General features: G+C 50.6%; 1 protein-coding gene across 1 annotated transcript in view; it reads right to left on the reverse strand.

The window, feature by feature from the left end:
* HK1 (hexokinase 1) overlaps positions 1-13,291 on the reverse strand; it is a 66,618-nt gene that overhangs the window by 20,100 nt on the left and 33,227 nt on the right. The window contains 5 exon segments of the mRNA XM_046652671.1: positions 889-1,044; positions 7,227-7,410; positions 7,524-7,623; positions 8,241-8,336; positions 11,483-11,602. Of these exon segments, the coding sequence (XP_046508627.1) occupies positions 889-1,044; positions 7,227-7,410; positions 7,524-7,623; positions 8,241-8,336; positions 11,483-11,602 (656 nt within the window).

A 13,291-nucleotide genomic window follows, 5' to 3' on the forward strand; every position in this document is an offset into this window, starting at 1 on the left:
GCCAGCCACAAGACAGGAGTCCTTTAGACTCGGAGGCACCCGACTACGTCAATTTGCCACAGAAGCAAGTTTTCCTTCTTCCCTCTCGGGTGAAGGCCCGCGAATAACCATCGAGGCAGAGAAGTCTGGGTTTCTTATGCTGAGGCCAAACGGTAGCAGTCAGGTTGCTGGTTGGATGCTGTCCTATGTCTATCAGTCCTGTCTCATCCGTTAACCAATGTTTCTCAAACTTGTGCCAGGGAACACTTCTTCTGGCTGTTAACAGGGGAGAGAATGTGTGTGGGGAGGCACAGGGGAGAGGTGTTTCAGGCACAAAACAAGTTTGGGGAATGACCGAGTTAACCACAGTGAACTAAGTTTTCTTTAATATGCTAATAATTAGTGTAAAGGGAGGATAAATATGAGTATGTCCCCACCCTATTGGCCACAGCACCCCTTCTTCAGGGAACACCCAATTAGCTTGAGGTCACTAGGGTTCCCTGGAACAGTCTGGAGAAGGTCCTGATAGAACAGGAGGGCATTCCGAGCCCAGGCCCCAGGCTCGGTCAGCGCCTTCTTCACCACTGCAGTCACCTGCTCCCTGGACTCTAATCTCACTTGGGGAGGGGGTGGAGGTGAGGGGGAGCAGTGAAGAGGAGGCAGCTTTTGTCACTAAATCATCCACGAAGCATTTGCTGCTAGTTAACTAGAACGTTCTTTAATGAGCTGCCGCTAGGTGCCTGCAGGAGACCAGCCCAGGATGGGTCAGCTAAGAGAGGGGAGATTGAGCCAGAAAGCCCTGCAATTCTTGAGAGAGAAGCCCATCAAACCAGGACTCGGTGGTAAGGAGAGACCTGTGGCTCTTCTCTGCCCCATGCCCCCCAGAAAGCCTTGAGGGGCGGCACTTACTTTTCAATGGCTGTCACATCACTGGTGTTAAACTTCCCTCTGGTGAGCAGCTCTGGAGTGATCCGCCCTTCAAATAAGAGGCCTTCCTTGGCCATCTTGACCAGGATCAGTCGAACCAGCTCCCCCATGTACATGCCACTGACCATCTTCTCAAACCTGCAGGAGAAAGGCACCCAGGCACTTGTCAGGTCCTCTGTCTGCACCCACCACTGGGGCAACTTGTGAGGAGTGGGACAGACACAAAAGGAGAGGACATCGCCTCTCCCCTCACAGGCTCACAGGCAGCAGAACCACACACCTGGGTGAGTAAATGACGAGGAGACAGGGAGCCCGGGGAGGTGGGGGCGATTCGGACCCCATGCCTAGCCCCAGAGTGGGCAAGAGGAGGAGCACCCAGGGCAGGGGCAGGCAGGGAAAGCAGGAAAACGTTCGGCTTTAGATTGGGGATGACGAGAAGGCCCCCAGACAGAAATGAGCAGAATACGAACATCTCTTTCAAAGCATAAGCTGTGCTTTTTAAAGGGAGGTGGCCAAGCCCTGTGGGAAGGCGGCCAGGAAGCATCCTCTCCATTTCCCAGCTCAGACAGGGTAAACGTCTTCTCTGAGGCGGGGCTGAGTAGATGACAGTGCTGAAACGCACTGCTGCTGGTCTCCTCCCTGGCATCCATCTTTTCCTCCTCCAGCCAAAAGGATTAAGAATTTGCCTTGGGAAACTCATTCCTCCCCCTCTGACCTCACCCTCCAGGGCAGGGCTCTGAGGAGCTTAAAGCCAATCAGCTCATCCCACTGCTCTGGCCATGGTCAGCCACGAGCCAAGCACAGAGGGAATCTGCTCTCTTGCCTCCCCTGGGAGGCACGGTGTGAGGTGTGGACTCTGTAATTGCAGCAGCCATTTTGAGCCCAACAGGGCAGGGAAGAGGCTGCCACAAACCAGGGCTTGATGCCACATCTGAGCCAGATGGAGCCCCTGAGTCCTGGCTGACCAGGGGCCGGAGGAAGCCCTGAGCAGGACAGATCAGAGGCAGCTCCACATCCCAGCGGCCGGCCTCTCCTCTTGCAGGAGCCCAGCTGGCACACCCAGAGCTGGCTGTGACACAGCAAAACAATCTGTTCCATTCAGAGCCAGGCCTGGGAGCCAGGGATGCTGCTGGGACCTGAGCACCCGGCCCTCCCTCGCCCATCAACACAGGACGCAAAGAAACACAGTCTCATTGTTCCTGCTCCTGACAAGACCAGACAGGACTGCCCCAGCCATGGCCGTGTCAAGGATCTGTGGCAGGAAAGCACCCTTCTGCGTGCTGGCTGCCCAGTCGCTGCCCCAAGCACCTGTGCGAACAGCCTCTGGGCAGCCCCGAGCCGGAATCTCAGAGCAGGCAGGAGCTGCAGTGGTGCCAAACTGCCCTGGCTCTGCCGCTTACTGTGCTACTCACCTCTCTGAGCCTCAGTTTCCTCACTTGTATAATGGGGGTAATGGCAGAACCTACGTGTAAGGTGGCTGTACAGAGGATACGGGTTAATATAGGCAAAGTGCACAGTGCCTGGCTAACAATGAGCATCACAGCCCTTCCTACGCATCTCACACTTTAATAAAGCACTTCACAGGGACAGTCAGGCATCACCTAATGACAGGGCTACATTCTGAGAAATGCGTCATTATGTGATTTCGCCGTCATACATGTATCACAGAGTGTACTGAAGGGGAACAAATTGTGCCACCCCAAAATGTGTCTCTTTAACATGAGGATTATCTTAGGCTGGTTATTTTTAAGAAAGAAAAGACTCAAAGTTTTTCTTGTTACCTCCCCCTTAACTGCCTAAAAGAATTCAGATTAAAAAACCTGTCTCAGGAAGCGAGCTATCACCTTAGCATAGTGTGAACTAGGTGGTAGACAGGGAGGAACCTAGAAAAGCCTGTTTCTTGGGCTTCCCTCTGTGTTCTTCTGTTTCTCTGTGGCCAAACACTTGTTTTCCAAACATCTGCTCCTTTTCACCTCCCTGTGAATTCCTTGCCTTCCTTATGAAGTCCTGACTCTTCCCACCTCCAACATCATCCTCTTTCGTCTTTAGCTGAGGATGGTCTTTAAGGTAAGGGTTTTGGCCATTTTGGAGAGTTACTTGGTTTTCCTCCATTTCTACCATGTATACATGTTATTAAACTTTTGTTTGTTTTTCTCCTGTTAATCTGTCTCATGTCGATTTACTTCTTAGACCCTCCAGAAGAACCTAAAGTGTGGAGGAAAATTTCTTCCTCCCCTGTAGTACTTACACAAACCTAGATGGTATATAGCCTTCTACTCATCTAGGCTACAGGGTACTAATCTTATGGGACCATCGTCATATATGCGGTCGGTCATTGGCGGAAATGTCTTTACGTGGCACATAACTATAGGAACTTACTTCATCCTCATTACAACCCTATGAGGTAGACTTTATCATTATCTCCATTTCAAAGATGAGGAAACTGAGGCATAGAGAGGTTACATAACTTGCCCATTGATTACAGAGCTAATAAGTGACAGATCCACACTTTGAACCCAGTTAAATCTAACCCCAGAGGCTATGCTCTAACCACTGTGCTGTTCTGCCTCTCTCATGGACAGTGTCATTAAGTGCTAGCTATTACACTGTCACGCTAGCAGTGACCTAGCCCCATCCCTAACCCACCCTCTGCTTGTCCACCACCAGCTCACTTCCTCCTGGGCAGCCTGCCCCCTTGGTGGGCAATGTGCAATAGGACAGGTTCTTCCCACAGGATGAGCTAAAACCAGCCTTCTGGCGACACTCAGAATGAGCGCTCCCTTTTCTACATGATGGTCTTTTACATACATAGATACTGACATCCCCTTTTCCAGATAAAGGAAGCTCTAGGCCAGGGATGGTCCTTTCCCAGTCCCCAGAACCCGTCAGAGGAAACAACACCGCTCACGAGCCTCACTCAGCTCAAGCCGAAGGCTCACAGAGAAGGCAGGGCTCCTTCTCCACTGCCGAGCTCCCCTTCTGCTCAAGTGAAACCTAGCAAGTCACGATCTGCCTCTCAGCAATCAGACGCCTATGACCATTCTGGTGGGCAGGCGGGGCTGAGACCCACAGCGCCTGTGGAGGCTGCGAAGGGCAGGGTGCAGGATCATATTCAGACAAGGAGAGCATGGATTTGCACACCAATGGGCAGTTCTTGGCAGCCAGGGTCTGTTCCGATGGGTGGCCCAGGGAAGAGAAGGAGGGAGAGGTCTGGGGTCATGCTAACCGGGATTAGAGCTGCTGAGAGGTTCTATGGAGCAGGCAGAGCAACAGCAAGAAAAGCTGTTTGAGGGCTGACTTGAAAAGATGTGAAAGTTACTCCATCACCACTTAGGCCAAAGCAAGGCCAAACCATCCCGCTGCTGCTGTTTTGTGGGTGGGCATCTCTTTGCATTTTGAAGGATGTGATAAGGAATCACAGGAAAATGGGATTCGAAATTCCAGATGCAACAGAGAAAACAGAAGAGCAAGAGGCCGGAGAAGACAGAAGCGGAAGAGAAGGAGAATTAAAAATGAACGAAGGTGTGACCAAAGTCTACAGTAGGAGACAGGTCTGTGACAAGAACAGCCAAGGCCTGGAATGTAAGAGCAGTGGGGAGAAGCCAAAGTCTGAGCCCTTTTAGAGAGAGACCTTCTAGCCCTGGGGCAAGGCTGGGGGTCCTGAATACTCCCAGCAGTTCCCCTGCGGTCCTGCAAACAGCAGTCACGAATGAAGGCAGGAGCCACAGAGCTACCGCGACGATAGCCTTCCTGTCAACTGCCTACACCTGGTACTTAGTAAATGCAAACTTCAATCAAAATGAGTAAGTGCGTGCGTAGTCGTCTAGCGCCCCCCGGGCACTAAGAGCCTTTGCACAAATCGAACACACCTACATTTCCAACCCTGCTGAAAACTGGAGTCACCTGGGAAGGCTTCCGGCTCCTGAGGCCAGGCCCCAGCCCAGGACAACTGAATCGGAATCGGGGTGGGGAGAAGCAGGTAGGTGAGAGGATGCCTGGGCAACAGTATGTTTTTTAAAGCCCTCTCTGTAATTCTAATGTGCGGTCAGGGATGAAAATCCACTCCTCTGGACCACCCTTGATGATTTTTGTCTATAAATGATGAAGGATGCCTCTTAGACATTCTGGAAGCTCACGCTGAAAACCTCAAACTTTCAAACAGGGCAGAAAATCCCAAACCAAAGCCAGATCAAACCTCAATAAAGAGTCTTGAGCCAGCTTTGGCCTATCCCAGTACCATAATTTCCCCATCAGCCAAATGGAGCAAACACCCTTCCTGGCCCAAGGAGGACAGAAGGGTTTTGAAGAATTTAGCATTCCACTAAAGATGACACAGGAAAGACCCCAAAAACTCAGGCAGGAGCCTGAGAGAATAGCAAAAATCTCCTTTGGCAAAAAATCCTCCGGGCAATAGCCTATTTCTAGGAGTATGTGATGCAACTCAAAAATTTGTCCTCTCTTCAGAATTGTTCTTAACAAGACCTGACTTATGGTAATCAGTAAGCAAGGAAGCGTACTAGAGAAAACTGACTTCATCCCAGGTTTCACTCTTTCATCCAATTACCTGTTTATCTACCCAGCCACCTCCCAACCACCATCCATCCATCCACCCCCCATCCAGTCATGTATCCACCATTCCAAAAATGTTTATCACAAGCCAACTGTGAGGCCAATTCACAGTTCAGCCTGGGGATACAGTTTAGCCCTTTAGAGAAATTCAGGAATAAATCAAAATGGAAGGCAGAGAAGTCCAGGTTTCTAGCCAAGCCATGCAGGATCCCCACCCTGGGGCTAAGGACAGAGACAAGGGCCTGGGCCATATCTGCTCAGTTATCACAGATAACTGCCCTACCTGCTCTGCCGAGAAGGGTGACTTCTGGTTGTGATTGATAGTAACTACAGATACACAATCTCTCATCTGAAACCCCTGGGGTCACATGTGCGTGGGACTGTGAGTCTCAGGATTTTAGAGATGTAATATGGTGCAAATGCCATATATTACAGAGCACCCCCAGAGGTGCCTGAGGTAGGACTGTAATCAAGCACATCCAAAGACCTCCAGTGAGACGTATAAAGAGGCACAGTAAAGAGCTTCAGGTTTTAGGATTAGGGGTTAGGTCAGTGGATCAGGGAGAAAAAAACCTTTGACTGCCAAAGCTTTGGAACTGGGGCCCTTTATCACCAAGCTGGAGCCCCAGTTCTCAGGCTGCAAAGAAGATGCTGAGCTCTGGGTCTAAGAACTTGGGATCCTCTCACTGAGAAACCTAGTTTATTCACTACCACCACCCCCAGTGAAGGGGCTGGCCATTTATGCAGTTCCATTAATTTGGGTGGAAAGCTCAATCGTCCAGCCGAGGGTATTGAGATCTTTTGGGTGACGGGTTTCAAAACAATCAGTAAACTCCTGTTTCTCTCTGGCACAAGGATAAAGGCTGTGAAGCCAACAGGATGGGTGAACATCTGTCAGCAGGCTCACAGCATCCAACTCCAGGATAAGGCTGCCGGGAGGTTGGGTCGATCAGAGAGAGCTAGGAGTATGCTAGCATCACAAATATGAGCAAGCATTTCAGGAAATGAGGAGCTCAAATGAAGCAAAACCCAAGCTAGTGAATAGTGTCACTCCTACTTTTGCAGCAAGGAGCTCTTCAAGGCCAGAAACAACTTGCCCAGTAGGTCTGATGCTCTATATCAACTCTGATCCGTCTGCCCATACATGACAGGGAAGAAGTTTCTCCATTCTCTGATCTCCTGAAGGTCTGTAGGACTCATATGGCTCTCACCCACACCTCTGTACAACAGGTATTTGCATGTGTGACTTGTCTCCCCAACTAGATGTCAAGTCCTGGAAGGGAAGGCACTACTCAGTATCCTCGGAGCCTAGCCCAGAGCTCGGCACACACGGAACGCTTGAGGCATATGAGATGAAGGAAGGGACACTCCCTCTCCCCGGCTCGGCAGCTGCCCCCCACACCCCGTGGCCTCTCTCACCCTGAGCAGCGATGCCAGTGACCACAGTGTACGGAAATGTTTGTAAACCTCAGCTTTACACTGACGCTTCTGTGCTTTTAATTTTCAAAATGTTTTACAAGGACACAATCATAGTGTAATTAAACAAACATAAATCATTTAAAATGTGCTTTTAAAGTTGCAGACTCCACGTCTGTGTATCTATCCAAAAAAGGAGCAATACAGATTACAAATTTGATGGGCTTTTCCCATTCTGACCAATTGGCTCTCTGCCCCTTTCATCTCCCACCCCAAATCTTTCCTTAAGTGTCCCCTACGTCATATGGATGACTAGTAAGAAAGGTGGGACTCACAGCTGTTTGCCAGGGTTGAGGGAGCCCCGGTCTATCTCCCGGTCGAACTCAGTGCGGATGTCTTCTAGGGACCCGTCGTCCCCAAAGGCCCCCCACTCCGTGTTGATGCACATCCTGCCCTCGTCACCTTCCACCAGGTCAATGTGCCTCAGTTCCTCCATGTAGCAAGCATTGGTGCCAGTGCCTTGGAGAGAGACAGACAAGATCAGAAGTGATGGCCACACAAAGTCATGAGAGGAGGCAGTGGCTTCTGGAAACATCAGCTGAAGGAAGGACAAGGAAAGTGGTGGACGTTACCAATGATGAGCCCAACTTCACAGTGCTGGTCATCATAGCCACAGGTCATCATGGTCCCCACCGTGTCATTCACCACAGCCACAATGTTGGCATCATAATCCTGGGGACAGATAACGGGGTGTCACCGTCCACTCACACATGGAGGCAGAGACCACCAACCTTAAAGAGACATGGCAGCAGAACTCCCGTTTTCACAGCCACCACTGCTCCTGTGGGGGGGTGCGGCTTTCTTTACTACGGGCACTCAAATTAACTGGATCGGAGCACAGTGATTAAATTATGGAAACTACACGGTCCCCTTAATTATTTGGCTTAAGATTCTCTTCCGAGTGGATTTTACTCACGGAGCCACAGCCCTCTGCAAACCACCCCACTACATCCATGTGCTGACTGGCCTTGTTCCAGCAGCGGCAGGCCGCACCTGACCATGCCAGCTCCCCGCACAGCCCAGCCCTGTCAGAAGGAGGCCATTCCCTGCACAAGGCCTTGGATCCTTTGGGCAGCACTTTAGGGAGCTGTGTTTCGAACCACCCCGAACCTTCTGGACTGTGGACCCCCACCTCTCACCTGCCTAGGTCTTCAAGACCTCCCACGTGAGGCCTCAGGCCATGCATTACTGCCCCCCGGAAAGGGCCTTGGTCTGTTTTGGAACACAGCCTCCTCCCCACACTCCCCCACCGCTGTGTGGCCACGGCAGATGGCCCAAGGAGAAGTTACCCCACGCTTTTTGATGGCTTTTTCAAGCAGCTTCACCACATCCGCTCCCTCCACTCCGCTCGCTTTAAACCTCTTTGTCCAGGTGATCAGGATGGCCTGCAAAAGAGAGCAGATGAGGCTGATGAGGGCTGGGAGGCCTCCAGAACCCCCAGGTCCCTGGGGAGCCTGCTTAAGGACAGTGACAAAGCAGAGGCCCAGAGGGGACAAGTGACGCACTCCAGATCACTGGAGAACAGGGCCAGACTGTCCCATCTCCTGTTCATTCACCTACATGACAGATTTCTCTGGGGGCTGCCATGGGAAAAATCCTGCAGGTTAAACCAGAATCCAGCAAGTGGCTGGCCAATACGGTATTGTCAGGCAGCATGCAAATCTAACTGGGTGTCAACTGCACAGCCAGACTTCATTAAAGAAGAGAACAAGAGAAATCCTGTTACTACCTGATCACCCTTCCTCTCTCTCAAATCAGACCTTGGCTTCCATAGCCCCAGGAAAAGAAAGTCAGAGCCAAATTGGAAGAAAAACGAAATGCTAAGATAATTCTTGGCTCCTGAGCTTCTAAGAGCCAGGTCCTAGAGATTTAAGGATAATATTGACTATATCTCATTTATGCCTCTTCCCCAACTTAGGAATTTAACTCCCATTTGTAAGCTATGACTCCACTGTTTGTATAATATGATCCATTTCTGTTTGTATATTAATGGAGAAGCATCAAGAAGGATAGATATCCAATGGTTATTCACTTGGAATGTGGAAGGGTAGGAATTTTACTTTTTGCTTTATATCTTTCTATTATTTCAATAGTCTTACATATTGCTTTTGTATTTTTTTAAAAAAAATCAAAGATACCAGAAAAGAAAAATAATTGTTATACTTGAGAGTTCTTCTCTGAATGGAGAAAGTTGCTGCAAATGTGGCAGGGCTGGGAAGAGCTGCTGCTCAGGCCCGACAGGCCTCTGGGGCCACCCAGGGATAGGGCGCTCGCCCTCGCTCACTGTGAAAGCCACAGAGCCTGGAGGATGCACTGGGAAGGGCGAGCACTTGGGAGAAGCTGTGGTTCTGTGCTCAGCAGCAGCCTGCAGCTAAGCCAGGCGCTCCAAAACCCCCGGATGCTCTGCATTCTTCCCTTAACCCCACCCCCCAGAAAGCGTCAGAGAACATGGTCTTGTAAAAAGACTGTGAGGTTAAAAATCTGTAGACCTGGTCCTATTTCCACACTTCTGCCCATTTCCTGGTGGGCAGTTCCCCTAACTCCTCTGGGGGTCACTTTGCTGCTCTGTGGAATGAGACACTGATCTAGACTGGGACAATCTTGAAGGTCCCAGGCAGGGTTGAGGAGTGGGCACAGGCCCTCTGGACGGGTAATCAGAGCCTGGGATCCACTGGGCTCCCAGGAAGCGCAGCCGGCCTAGAAGGCCTCCCCAGATGGGGGTCAAGGCCTGCAGGTGGATGCCCTGCCTTTGGCTCCTTCTCCACCCACAATACCCCTACGTCAGGCACAACTGCTCTGCCCTGCAGGGTTCTTGTGCCCATGAAAATGTTCTCTCCCCTCCAGTAATGCCCTCTTCCCTGGAAGACTGTGCCTTCTGGGGGCCAGGCCACCTCTGCTCGCCGTTCTCTCCCAGGGCCTGGCCCAGCCCAGGGACAGCACTAGGCCAATAGCGGCTGATGAAGCAGTGACCAATGGTGAGCACAGTCCCTTCACTCCCAGGCCATCTCCCACCTCTCCTGGTGGGAAGTGGGGTGTCCCACACTGTCTCTGCCCAGAAGGAGTGACTGTCATGTCTCAGTTCTCAAAAGCCACAGAGAACTTAGCACTGACCACAACAGGCTTTGTGAACAGTTTGGGAAGACGCTCTGGGGCCAGAGTGAGCTGAACACCTTGGAGGTGTGGCAACGCCAGATACCAGAGAGAGGGTCTGGATTGGCCACAGCAGTCCTGAATGGAGGAAAAATGAGACGGCAACCTCTCAGAGGCCTTTAGCCAAGTGTGCGTGTGTGTGTCTGTGCGTGTGTGGTGGTGGGGGGGCAGGAGGTGGGGCCTGGGATTCTACTCCTGGATCTGCCATTAATAAGCCCGATGACCTCGGGAGGCTGGGTTTCCATCGTGAAAAGAGGGACTTGGCCTGCTGAGCTCTCAAGCCCCTTCTTGCTCTAACGTTACGTGACTGCACAATTTATACAGGCACAAGGGCTCCCACACATGAAGCAGTGCCCAGGAGAGGGTGCGCACAATACTGGAAAAGGGGTACAGGGATGCTGCCCAGAAGTGGGGAGGGTGACGTGGGCCTTAACGTTACCATCCTGGAGAAAAGCAGACTGGTTCCCAGCATGCACTCTGGAGCCAGACTGCCCAGAGCTCATTCAGGCTCTGCTGCTTCCTGGCTGGGTGGCCTTGAGCAGGTTCCTAACCCTCCAAGCCTCAGTTTCCTCATCTGTAAAGTGGGGATCATAGCACTTCACTCATGGGGGTGTTTGAAGATTATGTGTGCTAATTTTGAAGTTGCATGAGAACAGAGCCTGGCACCTGACGGCCCTCAATAACATTAACCATCAGAGTTCCTATTACAAGGAGTTTATTCATAGGGGGCTGGGTGTGTATGGCTTTTTCTGTCTCTTCATGTAAAAAAGAAACAAGGTTGCATCTATTTATCTTGTACTCCTGCAGTGCTCTGAGGTACAATGCTGCCACATGGGATGTCTGAGTCCATCCTTGCTGAGCAGGGAATGAATGAACCAATGACAAACAAGAAGTTGAGTGCAACAAGTCACCTGGAGGTCCAAAAGGGAACCAAGCGCCTCACTGAGACCAGAGCCACCAACTGGCAGACGCTATGGAGAGGTGGCCCTGGCCCATGAGGAGTGGAGCCCTGACCAGATTTGCTACAACCAGGATGGCTCCTGGGTAAACACCACACTGTGCAGCTCTGGCAAAGGGCTTTTGAACCTCTCTGCATTGTCACTAAACCTACTTTTTTTCCCTTCACTTACTTGGTTTAATAAATGGTTCTCTCTACCTGATGGTCACAAACACCATGATTCATCTCCAAAAATACATTTAAACTAAAGTAATTGAAAAAATACACACAATATCATAACCTCACATTAATTTCTACAAATGTTTCTAAAAAAATGAGACATGCAGGCCATCCTGCAAGCAAAAGGGAAAAGCAGTAGAGAAAAAGTGTCCTTTAGCTTTTCCAGCCGGCCTGCGGCGCCCCGTCGTCCCAGGACGTCCTTACCTCGTCTATTTTGGATTGCCGACAAGGGAAAGAAAATGTGAATCCCACGGGTAATTTCTTATCCTTGATTTTTCTTTTCTCCATGAAGTCTCCCAGGCACTCGGCGACATGATCAAAAAGCTGGAGGAAGCACAAGAGAGCAGTGAGGAGGGAGGCATTGGCATTTCAAGAAAACATGAAACATCCCCCCTCCCCGCACACACAGAAGGGGCACGGCATCCCCACTGCCCATCCCCACGGCACCCGGGGGCCCTGCTTGAAAAGGCACGGCGTGTGTCAATGGTGGAGAGAATCCCTTAAGAAGAGCCTGCCCCCCGGACCGGCACAGCTTGGGAAGCCTGTCCAACCCTTCACACAGAACTGGCCTCTCAGTTGTCACTAAGATGTATTATCTGGGTACCAAGGAAATTTAAAAATAATAGAAAATCAGCTCACTCCTCTGTAACACACAGGCCACAGTCTCCGTCAGCCACCCGGGTGGAGTGGCCACCTGGTCCCTTATCTCTATCTCTGCCTCTCTCTACCTCTGTAAATTTCAAAAGCTCACAGGCAATCCTCTATCTCTATCTCTATCTCTGTAAATTCCAGAAGCTCACAGGCAATTCTGCAACCTGTAGCCCACTTGAGTGATTTAACCATTTTCAGTCTATCATAGTTTTACTTTTTACTGAAGTATAACATGCATCCAAAAAAGTGCACACATCCCAAGAGTAGAGTTCACTGGATTCTCACAAGCTGCAACCACCCGCGTCACCAGCACCAGATCAAGACACACATTACCAGCACCAGACGCCTCCTCACGCCCCCTGCAGCCACCACCACTGCACCCAACCCCACGACAGCACTCGCCAGCCACTCTGACATCTAACACTCTCGATTTGTTTTGTCCGTCTGTCTACTATATATAAATGGAGTGACAGTGTGTACTCTCTGGGTCTGCCTTCCTCATGCTGCTATATGTATGAGTGTCACCTACATTGTCGTGTGTCTTTCTAGACTGTTCGTTCTCGCTGCTATGTAGTATCCTATGGGGTGAATTCACTGCAATTTATTTAGCAGACTGCAATTTAAGCTTGCCTGCTCCACAACACATTGCCTGGGATATGCATCTTAGGATCCACTAGAAAGAACCCAGGACACTGTTTCCCTGGCCTCTGCATGAATACTGTCAATGACAGGAGGCTCACTCCCTCTAAGGCAACTTTTTTTGGATCTCTCTAATACCTTCCCCTCACCTCTAAAATGGATCCAGAACTGAATATGTTTCATGCCTTCTGACCAGAGGAGAGTTTAGTTGAACTAAGAACCTCCCTTTTCCTTAGCTTTATACTTTTATTAATGTACTCAAAGCATACACATGCTCTTTTGGCAACCATGCCACAGTCTAGGTAACTCCCCTGTCTTTTCCACATGGTCATCATAACACTAGGCCTCCTTCCCCTATGTATGGAATGACACAGCTCTAGCTTCCTGAAGTCCAGAAAAAGGAAGTGTTGGCAAAGCCAAACCACAGAGTCACAGAAGGCAACCCCAGCCCATGTCCCCAGACAGGGCCACCTGCATGAAGGCTTGCCTTTTGGGGGCATCCTTGTGACAGAGCCAGAAGTCATTATTCCTTCCCCACCTTTCCCCAGATGTCCCTGACCCAGCTCTAAAGTCTGACTTTCCCGCCAGGGTAAAGGAAAGCCTGTCGATTTTGATTTAGGAGCCTCTGTCCCTGAGCCACCATTACTCAGGCTACAGCTGCAGCCAGGCGACTCCAACTGAGGGGACACACGACTGCCTTCCCTGGAGATGCCCAGCTAAGCT

The sequence above is a fragment of the Equus quagga genome, chromosome 2 (genome assembly GCF_021613505.1).
Source record: "Equus quagga isolate Etosha38 chromosome 2, UCLA_HA_Equagga_1.0, whole genome shotgun sequence".
Lineage (NCBI taxonomy): Eukaryota > Metazoa > Chordata > Mammalia > Perissodactyla > Equidae > Equus > Equus quagga.